The following is a 22,437-nucleotide window of genomic DNA, read 5'->3' as shown; positions in this document are numbered from 1 at the left end:
CACTGTATGTTTTTTATGTTTTCTGCTCCTGATCCTCCCCTTCCCCTCTCTTCCCTTTCTGGTCCCTTCTGTTTTCTTTCCACCTCCTGCTTTCCTTAGATGTTGCTGAAATTGAGTTTAGTTAGTCTTGGTGTATGTGGAATGGGTCTTTCTTATCCAACATTGTAGTTCCTTTCCTGGCGGAGTAGCCTAGTGGTTAGTGCAGTGGACTTTCATCCTGGGGAACTGAATTCAATTCCCACTGCAGCTCCTTGTGACTCTGGGCAAGTCACCTAACCCTCCATTGCCCCTGGTACAAAATAAGTACCTGAATATATGTAAACCGCTTTGAATAGAGTTGCAAAACCCTTGGAAAGGTGGTATATCAAGTCCCATTTCCCTTTCCCCCTTTCCCTTATGACATCACAATATCAGAAGTGAGCCAAGTATTGGGCAATCAAGCCATAGTGACATCACTGATGAGGTTGGCTCTTATTGGTGGAATGAGTGGAGGCGTAGCCTAGTGGTTAGTGCAGTGGACCTTGATCCTGGGGAACTGAGTTCAATTCCCACTGCAGCTCCTTGTGACTCTGGGCAAGTCACTTAACCCTCCATTGCCTCGGTACAAAGTAAGTACATGAATATATATAAACCGCTTTGAATGTAGCTGCAAAAACCTCAGAAAGGCAGTATATCAAGTCCCATTTCCCTTTCCTTTTCCCAGTTCTGCGAGTTAGTTTGGGTGGAATAGCAAGTTTTAATTATGAAGTATAACAAAGTAATATCTACTAGGTTTTCACTCAGCATCAAACAACTAGACAGAGAGAAATATAGAGGAAAAGAAAAGCAAATCAACTGAGTAAAATAAAGATAATTATCCACAATCTAATCATAAATTAAATATAACTGCCTATTCTCAATCAGCAGGAAATCAATTACATACTTCATGAGGGGGAAGCACTAACTACCCTAGCCTCCTAATTATCATCTCCTTTAATTGGGCAGGATCAAAGAAAACATACTCTCTCACAATGTTTAAACTAACGGGAAAATGAAAAAAAGACATACCTAAAGCAAACGCTTATGGCCAGCAATGTAAAAATTCTCTTTGGAGGGCTTGAATCTTAGGTGATAAATCTGGGTATATATGCCTTTTGACCATGCAAGGTGTCATACACACCTTTAAAAAAGGCAGATAATACTCTATCGATCTAGAACGCTGTGAAAGGTCACCACCATTACAACTCTGTTGGAAGCAATTTTGGGTGGAGTCAGAGTTGGACGCGGTAAAAATGTACCAACTCCTACTCCAGCTTCTAATAAGTTATATTTACCAGTACTTTAAATCCAGAACAAAAAATTTAAAGCCTAATATCAGTAGGAGTCAAAGGTTTGGTGTACCAACTCCACAGACTTGCTTCTAACCCAGTGTTAAAGATGTTATTATTCCCCTCCGAAGGGACACCACCTTGTAGTGGTGGAGGGGCTTCTGTGTTTCAGTGACTCAGAGGGCTATGCTGAAGGGTTACCCATATCAGACAGGCCTCTGAGGAGAAACCAGACAAAGAGTGTCCCAAACTAGGGAGAGTGGAAAGATGGTGACCTGAAGCTCGTATGCTCAACGGCCCAGTTGTCCTCTGAAGTTCTGTCTTTGTTTACTTGAAATTTCCTCTCTGCATTTGCAGTTACCTTAACTGAGAGGAAGGGGACAATGGGGGGGGATCAGCTGCTGCTGACCAGCGTTTTGTCCCCTGTGCAGCAAGTGTGGGACCGCTGCGCGACGAGCTGCCCACACATGACTGGGTGAGATTTGGAGGGCGCACACTTTCCACCAACAAGTGTAACAGGTAGAGTGGAATATGGGCTTGGGTCCCTTTCTCTACAGTGCACTGCACTGACCACTGGGCTGCTCTAATAGGACTGGCTATAATATCTGAGGATGTCATAGAGGCTAGTAAGTACTGTTTCTTTCACATCTTTGTGGGGGTGGGAGGGGGTCAGTTACCACTGGGGGAGTAAAGAAGGGTCATGCCATCATTCCTCCAGTGGTCACCTGGTTATTTAGGACAATTTTTGTGCCTTATTCATTCTAAAAACAGGTCTGGACCAAAATGCTTAGACTGTAGCCCTGGACATATTTCTGATGAACTGCACATCAATACGTTTAAATAATGGGTTTTGGAGTTAAAAATGGCCGCCGAGTAGGACAGATGTATTTTTGGAGCTCCTGCTGAAAAAATTTCCTACTTTGATTTTGGTGGTTTTCCCACCATAACTATACCTCAGAAATGCCGAAGAGAAGGGGGAAAGCTGTTGCCCAGCGACTGGGAACCCTGACTCGGTGGCCCCATAGACTCTTTTCTGTAGTGGGCTCAGGAAGCAAGTACGCCGGGGAGCGGCTTGCTTGTGTCTCCTGCTGTAGTTGAATGCGTGCCGGGATCCTTAGAGCTGGAAGTATCATTGAGCCCCGACGCGCGAACGCCTCCTCCCCCTCCAGTGCCGCGTGGACTCGCCCCTTCAACATCAGCGTCACCGAATCTAACCCCGGAAAGGGAATTAGAGGAAGAGAGACTGAGGGCAAATGGAGAACGTGAAGGAGCGGTGTCGAACTTGCCGGTTGAGACATCGATGAAGGAAGAGATTGTTTCCAGTGGGGTTGGACTTTTCGCACAGCAAACGGAGGTAGGAGTCTTTTCACTTGCAGTATTTCAGACTAAACCCCCCGAAGTGACACTTGATTGTCTTTGGAATTTAATTGCAGACTTGAGCAAAGCTCTATTACCACAGATACAAAAACTTAAACAAGATGTAGATTGTGTGGAAGATAAAGTTAAACAGCTAAACACACAGGTTGACAAACAGGCCAAAGAAATACAACAAGTACAAGAAGTCCAAAATGTTATGTTAAAAGACTTAGTTAATCTAAGAAGAAAAGCGGAGAATATGGAAAATTTTGCAAGAAATAATAATTTACGGTTTGTAAATTTTCCCTATGGGATTAATATGGCTCCTAAAGAGATGCTAAAACTCAGTGGCGTTCCGACGCTGGCTGACACCCGGGGCGGATCGCCGATGCGACCCCCCCTGGTGAAATGACACCCCCCTGGGTGCACGCCGCTGGGGGGGGGATGCCGCGGCGCGCGCCTGTCGCCTCCGAGTTTGCATGTGTTCACTGCTCCCTCTGCCCCGGAACAGGAAGTAACCTGTTCCGGGGCAGAGGGAGCAGTGAACACATGCGAACTCGGAGACAGGGCAACAGGCGCGCGCCACGGCACCCCTCCCAGCGGCGTGCACCCAGGGCGGACCGCCCCCACCCCTTGGTACGCCACTGCTAAAACTATATCTTAAAGAGATTCTTCAAATCAATGAAGAAAACCTACCTCCTTTCACACAAGTATTTTATCTTCCTTCTGGGAATTTCCAACAGCAACAACATTTAGAAAATCAACCCTTGGATGTTTCGGCCTTATTAGAAATCTCGGATACAGATCAAATTGTGCCAGCCACTTTGGTGGCCACAGTGGCTTTATCACCAGATAAACCTTGGCTATTGAGATTATTTTATAAAAATCGTGATAAAATTTTCAAGGGTTTAAAAATTAAAAATTTTCCAGATGTATCAAGGGAAACACAGCTGTGCTGGAGAAAGTTTCTTCAGAAGAAGCAAGAAGTGATCAACTTGGGAGCTACTTTTTCCTAAAATTTCACTGCAAATGTTTAGTCACCTACCAGTCCAAAAAATGTATCTTTTTTGATCCACCCCAACTGGAACTGTTTATAACATCTAGAAAGACTGCTGGAACAGTAGTTCCAATTAGTGATAGTGTTTGATAATGTAATGTTGCGACCGGATTTAAATTTCTTGCTATTTCTTCAACAAGTTTGTAGATTTTGAACTCCCCAAGGTGGACTTATATTGGAGTGAAGAAATTTATGAATGTAATAGTTTTTTTTTTCTTGTAATGGTGTTTCTTTCTTTATCCAATTTTTCCTAATACAAGTTTGTTTACTTGTAATGTGAAAATCGAATAAATAATAAATAAATAAATAATGGGTTTTGCACTTTTTAAATGTTTTTCTCTTTAAAAAAATGAGCCCTATTACCTACTACTTTGCAGTGAATAAACACTGTATCTTTAGCCTTGGTTAATGGTCAAACTAACCTAGAATTAAAATGTGAAAATTTTGAAAATCAAGTTAGAAGGAGAAACCTCTGTTTGATTAACTTTTCCTGTATTCCAGCACAGGCTACTTTAAACGTTATGTTGCTGAAGTCCTGCATGTTCCTACCTGTATCTAGAGTTTTTATTTACCTTCATATAAGAGAAAAACTGGTCCCCAATTTCTGAGGATAGCTTAAATTTAACTGCTTTTCTGCAGTCCTCTAAGGAAGAAGTGGCAATCCCATCTACGTTACTGGTTATAATGATTTTAGATTATGATCAAGATTGGCTTTTAAAGCTATATTTAAACACAGAGACAAATTATGCTGTTCTTTGCAAATATGAGTGTTTCCAGACATGGCAAAAGATACTTAGAAATGTCGTAAGCAATTTCTTCTTATGAGACCTAGAGTTTTGGCACTAGGTGCTTTATTCCTGTTAAAATTTCCTTGAAAATACATGATAAAATTTCAAAAAAGAATCATGTTTTTTGACCCTTCACAACTTGTGATGTTCCTGAGTAATAAAATGGTGGATCAGGGTCAGGCTATGGAATCAGTGCTGCTTGATAAGCCGAGAACATAGAATTTGCCACCCTCCTCTGTTTATATTATGATTATCTGTTCACTAGAGATTATAATTTCATGTATCGTTGGATCTCTTAACTCCCCATCTTTACTGAGGACTGGTATAATAAGTAGTAATGTTTTATTTTTCTTTACTATCTAATTTCTTTGGTCTGATTTTCTGGATACTACTTATTTTTCTGTTTCAGGTTTGTCTTGAATTTGTACATATTTGACATTTCAATTAAAAAAAAAAAAAAAGACTTCCCAGTTGGCTCCCTGGTCAGCTTTCTAGTTGGCTCCAAAGGGGACAGTCTGTGTCCTTTTGGACATGTACCAACAGACATTCATCTGTAGGCTATGTTCTGTGGCAAGGCCCAACATTTATTGGGTGCAGATGCTGATGTCACAGGAGCGACTTCCACCAAAGGAGGCCTGCAGGTACCACATTCCTCACGGCTCCCAGGGCTCAGGCAGGATCATGACTTCCTCTCCTCCAACTTTCCACAGCACAGCACAGCACAGCTTTTACCAGGCAGATACTAATGTCACCAGATTGATTTCGGCCAATGGAGGTCCACAAGTTCCACACTCCTCACTGCTCCCAAGGCTCAGGCAGGACCAGGGCTTTTTTTGAGGGGGTACTTGGGGATACTGAGTACCTGCATCTTTTCCATTGTCTGCTAAAATTGACCCATGGTCCCCAAGTTTTAATGAAAGAGCTCAGGCTCTACACACCGATTCTGCCGTCATAAATTCTATGACTGGTTGCAGGGGGCCTGCCTATTGTGGAGTGGGTCCCTCAGTGATCACCCCACCCCGAAGGGTGGCCTGACATTTGAGTACCGGCATCTTTTTCGCTAGAAAAAATGCACTGGGCAGGACTATGGTTTCCTCTCCTCCCCTTTTTATGTTATTTCTGATATTGGTAATTGTTCTATTCCTAATTTACAGCTTTATGTTTGTATTTGTAATAAATCTTTCATTAAATATATTTTTTTAAAAAGTGCCTAGAATATAAGAACATTTGAGAACCTCCTCATTCAATACTGAAAATGATAATCTACCTTTATATTTGCTCTGATTGTGTGTTGGTGACTCTGTCACACTCCAAAAAAAAAAAATGTTTCAGGATACTTACTGGTTGATTGCATTTCCTTAGGGTCTGCTCTAAGTATCCAGCTCTTAACAAATTTGATTGAATATGAAATGCAAACAATTAGATTGGATTACATTTATTAGCTTAACATACCACAATTTGCATCGGTGTCAAAGTGGTTTACATTTTCTAAATAATTCTCAATATACAAACTCACAACTCCTGTATAACCACAGTCCGTCTTAAGAACTAACAACCACCAGTTATAAGATTGTTGAAACAGTAATGACTTGATAAGTTTTCGAAAGGCAAAATAAGAAGATTTGTCTTATTATTGACTCCTTTAAATAAGGATAAAAGTGCACATGTTGTGGAACAATGGAGGAAGGAAAGTTAAAGTTATGGTTTCAATCTGGGTTTAATACCGTCAGCCAGAGCTGGGAAATGCTATTAAAACAACATTTACAGTCCCTGAGGGAGAAGGAGACTCAGCCATTATTCAATGGCAACACCTGTAAACTTGCCTTTAAAAAAAAATGCAAGCACACTCCAAAATGAAAATAGCTCAGAAAGGGAGTATACTAGTTACTAGGCTAATCAATCAGCTAAAACCAACAGCATGAAACACTTCTATTGCACAAGAACGTTTAGGCAAGAATTGTGCGGAACGTTTTTTCAAATTCAGCCGTGAGGTTCAACACCCAAGAATTCCTGGTGTGCATAATTCTGATTTACATTTTGGCTCAGCACAAATCTCCTTCAGGGGTTTTATTAAAAAAAAAAAACTTCCAGCCCACACAAACATTAGAAATAAGGCTGGCTTATTACATCAACGGGCCAGTTCCACCAAGAGTTCATACATTTTCATTCTCACAAATAGGCATTTTGAATTGGTTTTGCAACATGTGTTTTCCAGGGTGGAGAAATGAGAATTAAAAGATTTTAGCATTTATTAGTGTCTGTCGACATGACAAAACAAGAAGGACCAAGTCAAGGAGGACCTAGCCAGTGCTGAGGCAGATAACCACAAACAGTATGAAACAGAGAAACATGATGACAGATAAGGGCCGTATGGCCCATCAAGTCTGCCCATCCTCAGTAACCACTAACTCCTTTTCCTAAGAGATCCCACATATCTGTCCCACGCCTTCTTAAACTCTGACACAGTCTTTGTCTCCACGATCTCCACTGGGAGGCCATTCTGTGAAAGGGTATTTCCTCAGATTTGTCCTAAGCCTATATCCTCTTAACTTCATCTTATGCCCTCTCATTCCAGAGGTTTCCTTCATTTGAAAAAGGCTCACCTCCTGTACATTAACACCACTGAAGTATTTAAACTTCTCTATCATATCCACTCTCTCCCGCCTCTCTTCCAGCATATACATGTTGAGGTTCATGAGCCTGTCCCTATATGTTTTATGACCGAGACCACTGACCAATTTTGCAGCCACCCTTTGGACCAACTCCATCCTGTTTATATCTTTCCGTAAGCACGGTCTTCAGAATTACACACAGTATTCTAAATGGGGCCTCACCAGAGACTTGTACAAGGGCACTATCACCTCTTTTGTCCTGCTGGCCATCCCTCTCCTTGTGCACCCGAGCATCCTTCTGGCTTTAGCATCGCCTTTTCTACCTGTTGGGTAACTAACAGTGGGGTCCTTTTATTAAGCTGCATTAGGCGGTAATGTGCACCTAATGAAGCAAAAAATTGAGTGCCATGGGACGCGCTCAGGCACCCTGTGGTAACTTGGAAATCTGCGCATGCTAACCACATGCTAAATAATTTTTCTATTTTTTGAGGGGGTGTGTCATGGGCAGAGAGTGGGTGTTTCTGTGCTAACCAGTTAGCACATCTACATTGCCGTGCACTGACTGGTTAGTGCACAGATACCATGTGAGCCCTTACCGTCTACAAAATGGGTTGTGGTAATTAGTGCATGGCCAATAATGCAAAAATTAGAAAAGAAGATTTTTACGGCCACGGTACAAATGGCCTTAGTATGTGGGAAAGAGACGTGTGAGGGCCCATTAAGGACAATTTATACCGCAGGTCATAAAACCTGACATGGCCACGTTTCAGCAACTGCCTGCACAGGAGTATCACAAAATACCTTTGTGGAAAGTGAACAATGGCATGATGTGCAAGTCCCGTCAACATTCGGTAACCATTCCTCCTAAGCTCAGAAATCTAAAAATTAGGAACAGCATCTAGAAAACAAGTGGAATCTCCTGCTGCACACCTCTGATGCAGGCGGTTCCTGAAACGCAGCCAGCTAAATTAGATCGATATATTCAGTGGCAGGCTATGACTGAGCACCGGCTTTGAATATCCACATAGCTAAATGAGTAGAGTTAGGACTATTATTTAAGCCCAGGAGGTTATATAACAGGAAACGGCATGAGCCTATCTGGCCCAATCTGTGGGCTGAAGCCAGTGGGCGGAGCTTGCTGCCATACTGTGGGACCCCAAACATTCAAAGATGCTATTGAAGACAATAGCAAACTTGTGAGGTTTATGACTGCCTATGTGTGTGTGTGTGTGTTTTGACAGCTTTTTTTATTTATATGAAAGCTTCTCATATGTACCTGAGGTTTTTTTTTTAACCTCAGGGGGAGGGAGGTCCTGGGACATGAGTTGCAGTCCTGCCGCAGGTGCGGGCACTCCAGAATGGCAGACTTGTTTTTGGAGCCATGGGAGACCTCACAACTTGGCCACAAGGCTCAGGCAGAGACGGGGCCTTTCTTAAAGCACCCCCTACAAAAATCGAGCCTCCTGCAGCTTCAAAAACAAAGCTGCTGCTCCTGAGTGCCCGCAGCTCATGCCCCAGGACCCCTCTCTCCCAAAGGTAAAAACACCTCGGGCTACATATGGGAGGTTTTCAAATAAATAAAAAAGCTGTCAAATAAAACACACACACACATATATAGGAAGTCATAAACCTCACATAGCATCTGCAAATATTTGGGGTCACAAAACATGGCAGCAGTGCCGTAGCGAGGGCAGCTGACACCCGGGGCGGGTCGCCGCTGCGCACCCCCCCCAGGTGCAGCACGGCGCACCCCCCCTCGGCACGCACCCCCCCCCCCCCCGGAGCGCATTCTTACCACTGACATAGGAAAGGGGATGGGTGGGAGGGCCGCTCTGTCCCGAGTGCACGTCGCTGGGAGCTGCGTCGGCTCCGCTGGTTCCCTGCTCTCTCTGCCCCGGAACAGGAAGTAACCTGTTCCGGGGCAGAGAGAGCAGGGAACCAGCAGAGCCGACACCCCCCCTCCCCAGCGGTGTGCACCCGGGGCGGACCGCCCCACCGCCCCCCTTCCTACGCCACTGCATGGCAGCTGTGTGGGGGAGACGAATTCAACTTTTTGACATCATGCTGTCTCCTGTCATAAAATCTCCTTGATTTAAGCAGTCTTATTTCCCTGGTTAGCTATGCTGCTACTGGCACTGAATATTGCCAGTGCCCACATAACTTCCAGGACCGCCTTGAATCCACCCTCGGACAGTGCTCCGGTGGTCAGAGGGGATATTCAGTGGCACAGTCTGGCTAGGTACTGCTGAATATCCCCCTACTGAGGCACTGGGTATGATTTAACTGGGCAGGAGCTTCTCCTGCCTGATTAAATCTTTTGTAATATCAGGCCCTGTTTGTTTCTATATTCATCTGCTATTTGGTGAGCACAAATTTTCTGAGTTAAGACATGCATTTATGCTTGCATTTACAAATATATGTGCATAAGTGCAAACACCTCCTGAAGCCCATTCTCGGGAACATCTTCAGAAACAGTGGGTACATTTGTGTGCTAACAGGTTGTCCACGGAATTTTGTGACAGGCCGTTTCTGCGTGTAAACATGTTTTACATGTGGAAATGTCTTTGAAAATTATCCTCAGTCTACCTTAAAACTATATTTTGTCAATGTACTAAGATGGAATAATTTGTTTAACTTAAGAAAAATCTCAAAGTAAATATATATATTTTTTCATCTAGTTTGCTTCCCTTAAGCCAAATTCTGGGATAAGAAAAATCCTCCTATTGTAAGGTAAAGCCGTCGCTGCATAACTCATTTGATTATGTTGAACTGGTGCCTTCAGCTGCTGTATTTATTTATTCCGCTTTGGTGTGTGTCTTGTTAATCTCCAGTGATGTGCTGTCTTCTGGCACTCTAGAAGGATACAGAGGAGCATCCTCTGCATTCAGAGTGCCAAGGGGAATTAAACACCTCAATTTGAATGGCAAATGTGGAGCTGTCAGAGCTGTGTGCACAAACCTTGTGGCATGAAATAAATTTGACTTTTTTTTATTTTTTGCACCCTCTCTCTGTAACCGTCAGACTTGAATGCTCAATCTTTCTCAGCCTTCTTGTAGTCCCTTTCAACTGAGTCCGCCAAATCTTTTATTTGAAATTCCTTTTCTCCCACTCCTATTTTTGTTCCCTTTTTAATTGGTTATTCACCATTTCGCCCTCATCTGTGTTATCATTCTTCCGCTTTCTTAGTTTGTTCTATAGTGGTATCCCCTTTTCTGAAACCTCTCCCTTTCTGTAGCTCTAAAAATGTATCTTTCTGTTAATGTTACTTAAAGCTCAGTGTAGGTTCTTTGATGATAAATTTATGTGCATTATCAGTCTCCAAAAGGGAAAACTGTGAGGGATATTCATAAGCAAGACAAATTTGGTTAGTTTTCGTTTTTTCATCATGTTTTCTGGTTTTCATGGATTTTTTTCCCCCCACCTCAGTATCATTCATTTTAGTACAGAATTTTTAGGATTGGTGTGTCTTAAAATCACTCCTCTGTTTCAAGGTAGTCTCCTGTTTTTTTCAAGCTTATTGCGTAACATGGATCTATGTCAGTGAATCCGGGTCTCCATTATGCATGATGAAGCTTAAAAGCGTAAAGCTAAGCACTAAATTTAAATAGATACTAAGCTTAATGAATAGTTATGAAAAAAAGAGAAAAAAAATCTTGAAAAATATAAGCGAATAATAAGGATCGATGAGGATTACGATAACACCTCTGAATAGTGCTTGGCTCACTTAAGCCATTACTGAGGCAGTTATGCGGGTCTGATGATCCTATTAAAAAATTTAACTAGATCATGCTATTCTGAATATGACATTATTAAGGTGATACTGAAGTTGAGTATAATGAGATAATTGATAGGAATATAATAGGCATCTTAGCGTTTAGCGCATCTTAGTAAAAGACCCCCTATAATTTTTAAGGTGCACTAACAAACTGAGGGGTCCTTTTACTAAGCTCTGGTAAGAAATGGCCCTATTGTGGTCTTACGCGGGTCTTTCCTGCACGCTACGGCCACTTTTACTGCAGCTGCGAAAAAGGGCTATTTTCTTTTCAATATATGGAAGTCAAGCTCATAACAGGGGCAAAAATATACGGCCACATAACTCCATTACTTTGTGAGAAATACTCGCTACCATTATCACATAGAAGTACCTTTAAAATACTATTATTGGAACATAAAATCCATTAAGAACATAAGAATAGTCATACTGGTCAGACCAATGGTCCATCTAGCCCAGTATCCTATTTGTAACAGTGGCCAATCCAGGTCACAAGTACCTGGCAGAAACCCAAATAGTAGCAACATTCCATGCTACCAATACCATTATTCTGGTTCCATGTTTTTTCTTTTATGACTATTGATAACTTATTCTCCATCTAGACAACCTAAAAAAAGTGGGCTTTTAGCCTAGATTTGAATATGGCCAGAGATGGAGCTTGACATACTGACTCAGGAAGTCTATTCCAGGCATAGGATGCAGCAAGATAAAAGGAACAGAGTCTGGAGTTAGCCCTGGAGGAAAAGGGTACAGATAAGAGAGATTTACCCCATGAATGGAGCTCCCAGGGAGGAGTATAAGAGTGGAGAGGTAGAGAGGAGCTATAGAATGAATACACTTGTAAAACAGTAAACATGACTCATACATACTGTCTTCATTACCTTAAGGGGTCCTTTTACAAAAGATAAGCTACTATTTTTAGTGTGCACTAAACGCTAGAGAATATATGGGTGTGTCTAACATTTAGCGCATGTTAAAAATGCTAGCATACTTTTGTAAAAGGACCCCTGGGTTTAAAATCATCTTATAGGCTAGAACAGTGTTTCTCAACCACGTCCTCGGCGCACACCCAGCCAGTCATGTTTTTCAGGTTATCCACAATCAGTATGCATGAGAGAGATTTGCATTCCACGGAGTCAGTAGGGCTCATTTTCAAAAGAAGGAACCATCCCAAAAACGTCATAAGGTAGCATAAGAAGGTTTTTCTCCCCAAAGTTGCAATTTTTGACACTCCGATTTTAGATGTTTTGCTCCACAGTTCGTCCAAATTTCAAGGGGGCATTTTGTGGGACTGTTTTCAGTGGGACATGGACAGCATCAAAAGACAGATGTTTTTCTGCAATAATGAAACAAAATGAAAATGTCTAGGGCCAAAATTAAGATTTTTTGGCTAGACCTGTTTCAGTCATGACTAATTGACCAAAAGATGTCCTAAATAACCAGATGAGCACTGGAGGGATTAAGGCATAATCCCCTTACTCCCCAAGTGCTCACTGACCCCCCTCTCACCCTCCAAAAAGTGTGTAAGAAACAGTACATACCAGCCTCTACGACAGCTTCAGATGTTATGACCAATCCTATTAGAGCAGCAAGCAGGTCCCTGGAGTAGCCTAGTGGTCAGTGTAGTGGACTGTAGAGAAAGGGCCCATGCCCATATCCCACTCTAACAGGTACACTTGTGGTGGACCACGTGAGAACTTCTAAACCCACCATAAACCTACTGCACTTACATAGAGGTGACACCTGCAGGCATGAAGGTTATTGTAGTGATGTACAATTGGGTATAGTAGGTTTTTGGTGGGTTGTAGAGGGCTCCCCATACAATATAAGGGGATGACGGTGAGATGTGTACCTGGAAACTTTTATGTGAAGTCACAATGGTGCTCCTTAGACTGACCCAGTCCTCTGCTGGGATGTCTGTGTGGCCAGTCTACTAAGAATGCTGGCCTCTCACACATTCCAATGGCTTGTTTTTGTACAATTTTCCCTTGGACGTTCCCCCCCCCCCCCCCCCCGAAAAAAATGGTCCTAAAAGATAGCCGCACTGAGCATAAAAAATGGCCATGTTCACTACTGGATTTTTTGACGTTTTATTCAAAATATCTAAAATCAGATTTAGACGTCATATTGAAAATGCCCCTCAGTGCATGCAAATCTATCTCATATATTTTCATGTGCCTGGGACCCAGTTATTTTTTTTTGGGGGGGGTGCCTTCTTGGATATGGGAATTCTATGGGGCTCAAAGTAGATTTTTTTACTTGGTAAGGCACTGGCTGGCAGGAAGAAGAAACCTAAGAGGAAGACAGGAGACAGGAGCCACCACTGCCCTCTGAGATCAGTATTTTCTCCCAAAACCCGGTGAATTGACCTTTCCCCTTGTAGAACTGCAAAGTTACCCAGTTCTAGGAGCAAGACTTTAGGCCAGTCCAGGATTTCTGAAAACTTTATCCTAGACCAAAAGACTGACTCACCAGGAATGGCTGGTTGCTTGGCAGACAGAAACATGCATGTGGAGAACAGATCTGTGACGCCCCAAAACACAATGAAGAGGTACCTCACCAACTCAGAGCTGCTTCTTCAGTGTGGGCGACAGCAATACAGAGATACACATGTGCAGGCTTACTGAGATGTGTGTTCCTGCTGAAGGACAAAGGGTGAAAGGACAGGGGGCCACAAGTAGCTCCCAAAATAACTATAGGTGGCCTCATTGGAATGGAGAGAGTGCACAACAGCTGCAAGTACCATTCACCCTGCTACCTACTGAGATAAGGCCAATCAGAAAGCGCCTGGGATACCTTGTGATTAAGTGCCGAGAATGCACTCTAATAAGAACCATAACCATGTGGAGAGGGAAGGCCATAGCAGCCAAGAGGGGGGCAGAGAGGGCAAAATTCCCCAGGCCTGGGCCTCCAGGGGAGACCCAGTACAGGGGTCTCTCTCTCCTGCTCCTGATGGGACCCAGGTGATCACGTCCCACAGGAGCAGAAGAGAGAAAACTCCAGCACCTGCCCCCCCTTGCATTACCTGCCTAGCAGCTACTGAGCCCTCAGGCCGCGCATGCTCAATTTTGAGACTGAGCATGTGCAACCTGAGGAAAGCAGCCGCAGGGGCAGGCAATGCTGGGCAGAGGAAGGAGCCACGCTGCCTGCAGCTGGCGGGGCCAGCCAAGGTACTTTGGGCTGGTGGGGGCGATGACGATTTATTTTGGGGGGGGGGGGGGGGGGTGGCGGCGGTGGTGACGATTCTGCCCTGGGCCTGGTGGCTTTGTCCCGGGCCCAGCTCAGTCTCTCGGCGGCCATGGGGAAGGCAGTGTGGCAATGCCTTCCTGCAGGTGTGTGGATTACCAATGATAGAAGTAGCAAATGGAAGCTCAGAACACTGACATGTAGGTTCTCCTCACAGAGGCAGGCAATTTTATGCTAATTCTGTAAATTCATGCACTTAGATTGTATGTAGAAATGATAAGTAGTAGTAGTAGTAGTATGTGTCTGTTTATGCCTGCATACGTAAAAGCAAGGTCAGCGCCAACCAAAAGATCTCACTATGTTGTGGCATTTTCCAGCACTTCAGTGCCATGCCATTTCCATCAAAACCTTGATGATGGGAATGTCAAAGAAAAATAAAGAGACCTGTATGGTACAGCCTACACAAATGAAGTCGCTCGACATCGCGAGGACCCGGGTAACCAGAAGCGGAGCCAGGATGACGGCAAGGGGGGAACAAGAGCGGACTTCCGCCGGTGCACATTTTCAATGCAACACATTGAGAAAAAAATAGGCGCCGGCAGAACTCCATTTGGGGGGGGGGCAGCCGCTCCCCTGGTGCCCCCCCTAGCTACGCCACTGCTGGCAGCCTCATAGCCCTCAACCCCCACCCCCTCCCAGAGAGAAACATATTGGCCATCTGTGACCAAGCCTTCATTGCAGGGGTCAGTGAGCATGATACAGCATGCAGGAGAGCACATACATTATGACCTATGCTACATTTATTTATAGATCTATATGGCTTTGTATTTATTTATTTATTGCATTTGTATCCCACATTTTCCCAACTCTTTGCAGGCTCAATGTGCATATTGGTTACATGGTTGTGCTCACCCTATATTGTTTTCCTATCTGCACCACCCATCCATCCCCTGCATGCCTTCACCTTATCATCTAATGTAGGCGTGCCTCCATCACCATAGACCTATATGTTTTGGTGACACCCAGATGAATTGCACACTGGAGTCAGGTCGGTGGCTCCACCCTTCACTATCCTAACCCCCTTCTCTCCCTCTACCTGGGTATTCCTAAAATAAAAAGATGTGAATCAAGCATGAGAGTATCACCAAGCACATTGGTGGCTTTTGGGTGGCCTAATATTGATTTTGCATGCATTAATGCCACATTTTACAGAATTGCCATGATTGTGCATACGTTTATCGGCGATAACATAATATATAAAAAAAGTCATGTAGGCCACTAATGCCTTGTAGTTCTAAGCAGTTAACAGAGCAAGGACAAGAGCAAACTCCTGAAATAATCAAAGTTAAATTCAAAATAATGAATAATATAACAAGCCCAAACCTCGATGCACAAACACAAAGAGTTAAAATAAACAATACCTTGAAGAAAAACCAGGCTGTCATCCACTTAATCACTTTGCCAGCCCAGTTGAGGTTCTTGTACAGTTCTGTGTTCACGACTCCAGGGTCCACCACATTCGCGGTCACATGGCATCTCGTTGCTGTCAGGTGATGCTGGAGCTGATAGGTAAACAGCACAAGGGCAAGTTTGCTCTGGGCATACGCTCCATGGGATGAGTAGTAACAACTGTTTCCAAAAAAGAAGGGACACCAAATGAGAACAGCACTGCCATCAAGCATAGTAAAACCCTAATTTAGCTTTCCCTCAACAGGGTTTGCAATGCATTTCCATTTGAATTTCAAAAGCATTTACTCAAATGTGTCTTGCAATCCCAACTGGGGGGAGAATTAAATGCCAAACTTGACAGTATGTTGAACCATACTACAAGGAAATAGCAGTGATTGAACAAGCCCAGTAAAATCCTTATCTGTCCAAGCCAGGATGTTTCCTTCCTTCAATTAGATTCATTAGCTTATCTGTGAAACACATGTAGATAAGGAAGCTCTGCTGGGTAAAATTTATTACAAATGCACTGCTTTTTGTCACAATGTTGTTTCAAATCTCTTCCAGTCAAAGCCATCACTTTTCCAAGACAGCCTCAATTTGCTAAGTATTTTGGGCCTGAAGCTTGATTACACCAGTAACAGGTGCACACTGCAATCTATAGTCACCCCCTACTACAAAAAAAGTCATCTGGCAGGGTAATTTTACAGGTAACTTACGTGTAAAACTGTGTTTTATGTGCTCAAGTAGGTGCTTAGAAAATTGCCCAGGAATATTTACACACAAAAGTTGGTACTCAGAAATTAGGCATTCCCAAAGCCAGAGAATGAGCATACCAGGAAACGATCAACACTTATGTTCATGTTTTATAAAATACATGCATATCCATTGATATGTACATATATACACAAAGGGGTCCTTTTCCTAAGGTACGCTAACAGATTTAGAGTCCTGTTTACTAAGCAGCACTAAGGGTGCATTAGCATTTTAGCACGCTGATTAGCAAACGCTAGCGGCATAATCGAAAGAGAAGAACGTCCATCTTCTGACACAAATCGGGAGATGGGCGTCCTTCTCTCAGGGTCACCCAAATCGGCATAATCAAAAGCCGATTTTTGGCGTCCTCAACTGCTTTCCGTCGCGGGGACGACCAAAGTTCACGGGGGCATGTCGGCAGTGTACCGGGGGCGTGGTTAAGAGATGGGCATCCTCGGCCGATAATGTAAAAAAGAAGGGTGTCCCTGATGAGCATTTGGCCGACTTGGTCCAATGTTTTTCACTACCAAGCCTCGAAAAGTGTCCAAACTGACCAGATGACCACTGGAGGGAATCGGGGATGACCTCACCTTACTCCCCCAGTGGTCACCAACCCCCTCCCACCCAAAACAAAAAATTAAAATTTTTTTTTCCAGCTTCTATGCTAGCCTCAAATGTCATACCCAGCTCCATCACAGCAGTATGCAGGTCCTTGGAGCAGTTTTTAGTGGGCGCAGTGCACTTCAGGCAGGTGGACCCAGGCCCATACCCCCCTACCTGTTACACTTGTGCTAGTAAATGTGAGCCCTCCAAAACCCATCGTGCCCACATGTAGGTGCCCCCTTCACCCCTTAGGGCTATGGTAGTGGTGTACAGTTGTGGGGACTGGGTTTGGGGGGCTCAGCACCAAAGGTAAGGGAGCTATGCACCTGGGAGCAATTTGTGAAGTCCACTGCAGTGCCCCCTAGGGTGCCTGGTTGGTGTCCTGGCATGTGAGGGGGACCAGTGCACTACGAATGCTGGCTCCTCCCACGACGAATGGGCTTGCATTTGATCGTTTTTGAGATGGGCGTCCTCGGCTCCCCCTTCCCCCCCGAAATGGCTGTGCGGCAAGTGCTTTACTTGCTGCATGGCCATTTCCTGCAGGAAAGAAAGATATCCCTTTTACCCACTGAAGTAAAAGGGGGCCTCGGCGCGCGTGAAAAACACACACTGATGCCAGCGCAGGCTCCCTCTTGCCGCAGCTTGGTAGAAGGGGCCCTCAGTTCTCTATAACAGCTTTATAGCAAAGGAAACAACACCTGCAGGCCAAATAGGAGAAACACACTTCAGAACATAATCAATGCAGGAAAACAGTACATTTCACAGGCTTAAAACGCTGTTTCTTCTCAGCCCCAATATATACTACAGGCTGGATTGTGCTCAGCGCTATTTTATAAAGGCGCTTTGGGCTGAGCGCTCTTTATACAATAAGCATTTACTGCCAGATTCTATGTAATGCGCCTAGCATTCCGTGTTGAAATCTAAGCATATTCCTTAAAACGCACTTATCTTAATTGGCTTAACCAGCTAATCAGCATTGTTAACAGCACCTAACATGCAATAATGAGCACCAATTGTCAATAATTAGAATTTACGTGCACAACTCGCTAAGTGTATTCTGCAGTGGACTGTGCCTAAATTCTAATGCGTGCAGTTCAAAAGGGGCGGGGTTATGGGCAAAGAAATGGGTGTTTCATATTTTGCTTGCATAGTTACAGACTATGTCCCAGTGCGCATAAATCTACATGCAGGGATTTACGCCACGTTTTCACTGGTGTAAATGGAGGTGCATAGTTTTAGGCACTGGAACATCAACTAAGCACATTTTATATATCGCACTTAAATCTTTTCGAATATGCTTAGGCGGAAGTGTGCAGATTTTTTAAGTGCCATATATAGAATCTGGCCCTTACTGTATATTCCAGCGCCCAACTGAAACTTGATAGAAATCCTGGTGACACAGCCCCTGAATTCTATAACACTGCTGTTCAATTCTGATCGCTGCATCTCAAAAAAGATGTGGAGGGGCATCTTCAAAAGGGACGTCCAAGTTTTGATGAGGACGTCCTCGCAAAACGTCCCGATCTAGTATTTTCGAAATAAGATGGACATCCATCTTTCGTTTCAAAAATACCATCAGGGACGTCCAAATCCTTAAATTTGGTCATCCCTAGACTTGGTCGTTTCTGATTTTTCGGCGATAATCGAAACCAAGAACGTCCATGTCAGAAACGACCAAATGCAAGCCATTTGGTCGTGGGAGCAGCCAGCATTTGTAGTGCACTGGTCCCCTGACATGCCAGGACACCAACCTGACACCCTAGGGGGCACTACAGTGGACTTCATAAATTGCTCCCAGGTACATAGCTCCGTTATCTTGTGAGCTGAGCCCCCCAACCCCCCCCCCCCAAAACCCACTACCCATAACTGTACACCACTACCATAGCTCTTATGGGTGAAGGGGGCACCTACATGTGGGTACAGTGGGTTTGTAGTGGGTTTTGGAGGGCTCGCTGTTTCCTCCACAAACGTAATAGGTGGGGGGGGGGGGGGGGGGGGGAAGGGCCTGGGTCCACCTACCTGAAGTGCACTGCACCCACTAAAACGGCTCCAGGGACCTGCATACTGCTGTGATGGAGCTCAGTATGACATCTGAGGCTGGCAATCAATATTTTGAAAGATATTATTTTAGGGTGGGAGGGGGTTAGTAACCACTGGGGGAGTAAGGGGAGGTCATCCCTGATTCTCTCCGGCGGTCAACTGGTCATTTCGGGCACCTTTTTGTGCCTTGGTCGTAAGAAAAACACGACCAGGTAAAGTCATCCAAGTATTCGTCAGGGACATCCTTGTTTCTTTCGATTATGGGTCGAGGATATCCAAGTGTTAGGCACACCCAAGTCCCGCCTTCGCTATGCCTGATACGCCCCCTTGAACTTTGGCCGTCCCTGCGACGGAAAGCAGTTGGGGATGTCCAAAATCGGCTTTCGATTATACTGATTTGGACAACCCTGGGAGAAGGACATCCATCTTCCGATTTATATGGAAAGATGGGCGTCCTTCTCTTTCGAAAATGAGCCCAATAGTGGAATTAGAAACGATGCAGAGAAGAGCGACGAAAATGATAAAGGGGGTGGGACGACTTCCCTATGAGGAAAGGCTAAAGCGGCTAGGGCTCCTCAGCTTGGAGAAAAGGCGGCTGAGAGGAGATATGATAGCGGGCTATAAAATAATGAGTGGAGTTGAACGGGTAGATGTGAAGCGTCTGTTTACGCTTTCCAAAAATACTAGGACTAGGGGGCATGCGACGAAGCTACAATGTAGTAAATTTAAAACAAATCAGAGAAAAGTTTTCTTCACTCAACGTGTAATTAAACTCTGGAATTTGTTGCCAAAGAATGTTGTAAAGGCGGTTAGCTTAGTGAAGTTTTTAAAAGGTTTGGACAGCTTCCTAAAGGAAAAGTCCATAGACCATTATTAAATGGACTTGGGGAAAATCCACTATTTCTGGGATAAGCAGTATAAAATGTTTTGTACTTTTTTGGGATCTTGCCAGGTATTTGTGACCTGGTTTGGCCACTGTTGGAAAGAGGATGCTGGGCTTAATGGACCTTTGGTCTTTCCTAGTATGGCAATACTTATGCACTTGTAATTCTTTGGAACACCCCTGACCCGCCCATGCCACTCCCATAGCCACACCTCCTTTAGAGTTGCTTATGAAATTTGGGCACTGATCTTTATAAAATCGTGCACAGCCAAATCCACATTCAAAGCCAAATTATAACACCAATAATTGATTGGTAATGGCCATTAACTAATTTATTTGAGCACGGATCTCAGGATCATATGCAAATTTCGGCTTCATCTATAGAATCCAGGACTATGTTTGGAGAGTTGACATGCATAGTAGCCATTTCTTTAAACTCAGTAATGGTTCTCTTCAAAGCTTCTGGTGCTTATGTACTTGCTGATAGGGAGGAAGAGTAGGTAGGGGAGGTGTGGGTCTTTTCAGATGTTTTTGGCTTGTTACTGTGTGCTGATTGCTTGTTGGACTTGTTGTGGGATATACTCCTGACTGTGGCAGTCAGAGTTTTTTTAAACCTTGGGCAGAACTGAGCCTGGATATTCAATGCCAGGTCATATCTTGGATCCGACATTTAATAACCAGGTATGTGCAGTCACCAGGAAGTTAACCAACCTTTTCGCTATCCAAACTTCATCCGTTCATTTAGGGGTTCTTTTACTAAGCTGCGGTAAGGCTACCGTGCAGGTAGCGAGTGCTAAATCGGCACTACTGCCGGGGTAGCGTGGGCACCCTGCGGTAGTTTCAAGGTTAGCGTGCGCTGTTTCCCATGGTAGAAAATAATTTTCTACCGCAGGGGGTGTTCCCGGCGGTAATCATCAGCATGGCCACATTGCTGCATGCTGTCTGATTACCGTAGGAGTAGCATGTGAGCCCTTACCACCAAGTAAACAGGTGGCGTTAAGGGTGCAGGCAGTAAATAGCAGCGGGCTACTTAATATTAGTGCACAGCCATTTACCACCCCACAGTGACATTCCTACGTCGGCTGCCACCCGGGGCGGATCGCCGATGCGCACTCCCCCTCCCCTGGGTGCAGCACAACATCCCCCGGCGCAATGACACCCCCTCCCCGGTGCATCAACCCCCCTGGGGTGCATTCTTGGCTGCTGGTAGCAGCCGCGCGGCTCTCAGCTCTGCTGGCTCCCTGCTCCCTCTGCCCCGGAACAGGAAGTAACCTGTTCCGGGGTAGAGAGTAGGGAAACAGCTGAGCCGAGAGCCGTGCGGCTGCTCTCTGCACCCCTCCAGCGGCGTGCACCTGGGGCAGACCGCCCCCACCGCCCCGCCCTTCCTACGCCACTGCCACCCCATTAAAATAATGGTCCAGCGTGTGCTTTTATTTATTTATTTTTAGTTTATAGATTCTTGCATCCCACTATTTTGGTTCAAAGTGGCTTATAATTTTGCAGTTACAATTTTACTGTCAGAAGGTGTTTTAGATCATTTGTGGTTTATGTTGTTAGTTATAGAATTTTTTTGAAAAGGTTTTTTTTTTTTTTTTAGTTCTTTTCTGAACTGTAGATAATTAGTGATTGAGTATTGAGTTTCACTTCCACCATTTGGCGCCTAGATAGCTAAATCTGGCCATGTAGACGGTTTTGTAGATTGTGTTTCTGCAGTTTGGTAGGTGGAGAAGTAGGTAGCCTCTGGTTTCTGGGCTTGTATTTCTTGGGGAATAATTCGATCAGGTCTAGCATGTATTCTCGGGACATTCCACGTGTCCAAACAAGCGCAGTCACTTTTTAACCACAGCTTGGTAAAAGGGCTCCTTAGCCAGTTAACAAATTGAATATTGCTGCTAACCAGTTAAGTACCAGCTCCGCCCACACTCTGCCCATGGACTGCCCCTGCATTAACTGGACAGTGCAGGGTGCTTAGTGTGATTTTCAGTGGCACTGTCTGGTTATGTGCCAATGAATATCAGCGGATAGGCAGGCAGAATCAATTTAACCGGGCAGAGGGCTCTCCTGCCCAGTTAAATTGCTTTGAATATTGACCCCAGTATTTTTAATTTTTCAACCAAAAAGCTTCACTAATGCCCACTAAATATTGAAGATTTTCCCAATATTTGAGATCTTAATAAATGCCTTTCTTGTAGCAGATCATTATTAGCTTTGATGATGCCTTTTTCTCCACTTAAATTAATAGTTTGTCTTCATTTTGTCACTGGTTCATTATTACAAATGTTCTTACTGTCATTGTCATCATCTGAGAGGGGCATAATATTTTCAGTGAAGGGTTCATTAATATTCTAATCTACAACATGCATTTCGCTGTCTGTCTGACTTAATGGATTATGTTGTGTCTGAAAAAGTTCTTGCTCATTCATTTCATGCAGAAAAGATTCATCTGAGCTATCATGAACATTGGCATTGGTTTCCAAATTCGCCTTTGCTTCTTCTTTGAATGACATTTTGTCCTCCTCCACCTCTTCTCATGCACATAAAACACTTTTACCCCCTAATCCTATACAGGTCTCTGAAAATTGCGTGTGCACATTTGGATGTACGTCCAATTTGCACATGCATGTTAATTAA

At 44.1% G+C, this 22,437-nt stretch overlaps 1 protein-coding gene across 1 annotated transcript in view; it reads right to left on the bottom strand.

Moving 5' to 3' along the window:
* Positions 1–22,437, bottom strand: part of DHRSX (dehydrogenase/reductase X-linked) — a 319,241-nt gene that overhangs the window by 19,452 nt on the left and 277,352 nt on the right. The window contains exon 6 of the mRNA XM_030202103.1: positions 15,500–15,707. Within this exon, the coding sequence (XP_030057963.1) occupies positions 15,500–15,707 (208 nt within the window). The remainder of the gene's footprint in view (positions 1–15,499; positions 15,708–22,437) is intronic.

Source organism: Microcaecilia unicolor, chromosome 4, assembly GCF_901765095.1.
Source record: "Microcaecilia unicolor chromosome 4, aMicUni1.1, whole genome shotgun sequence".
In the NCBI taxonomy this organism is placed as follows: domain Eukaryota; kingdom Metazoa; phylum Chordata; class Amphibia; order Gymnophiona; family Siphonopidae; genus Microcaecilia; species Microcaecilia unicolor.
This window is presented reverse-complemented; position numbering and strand designations above follow the sequence as displayed.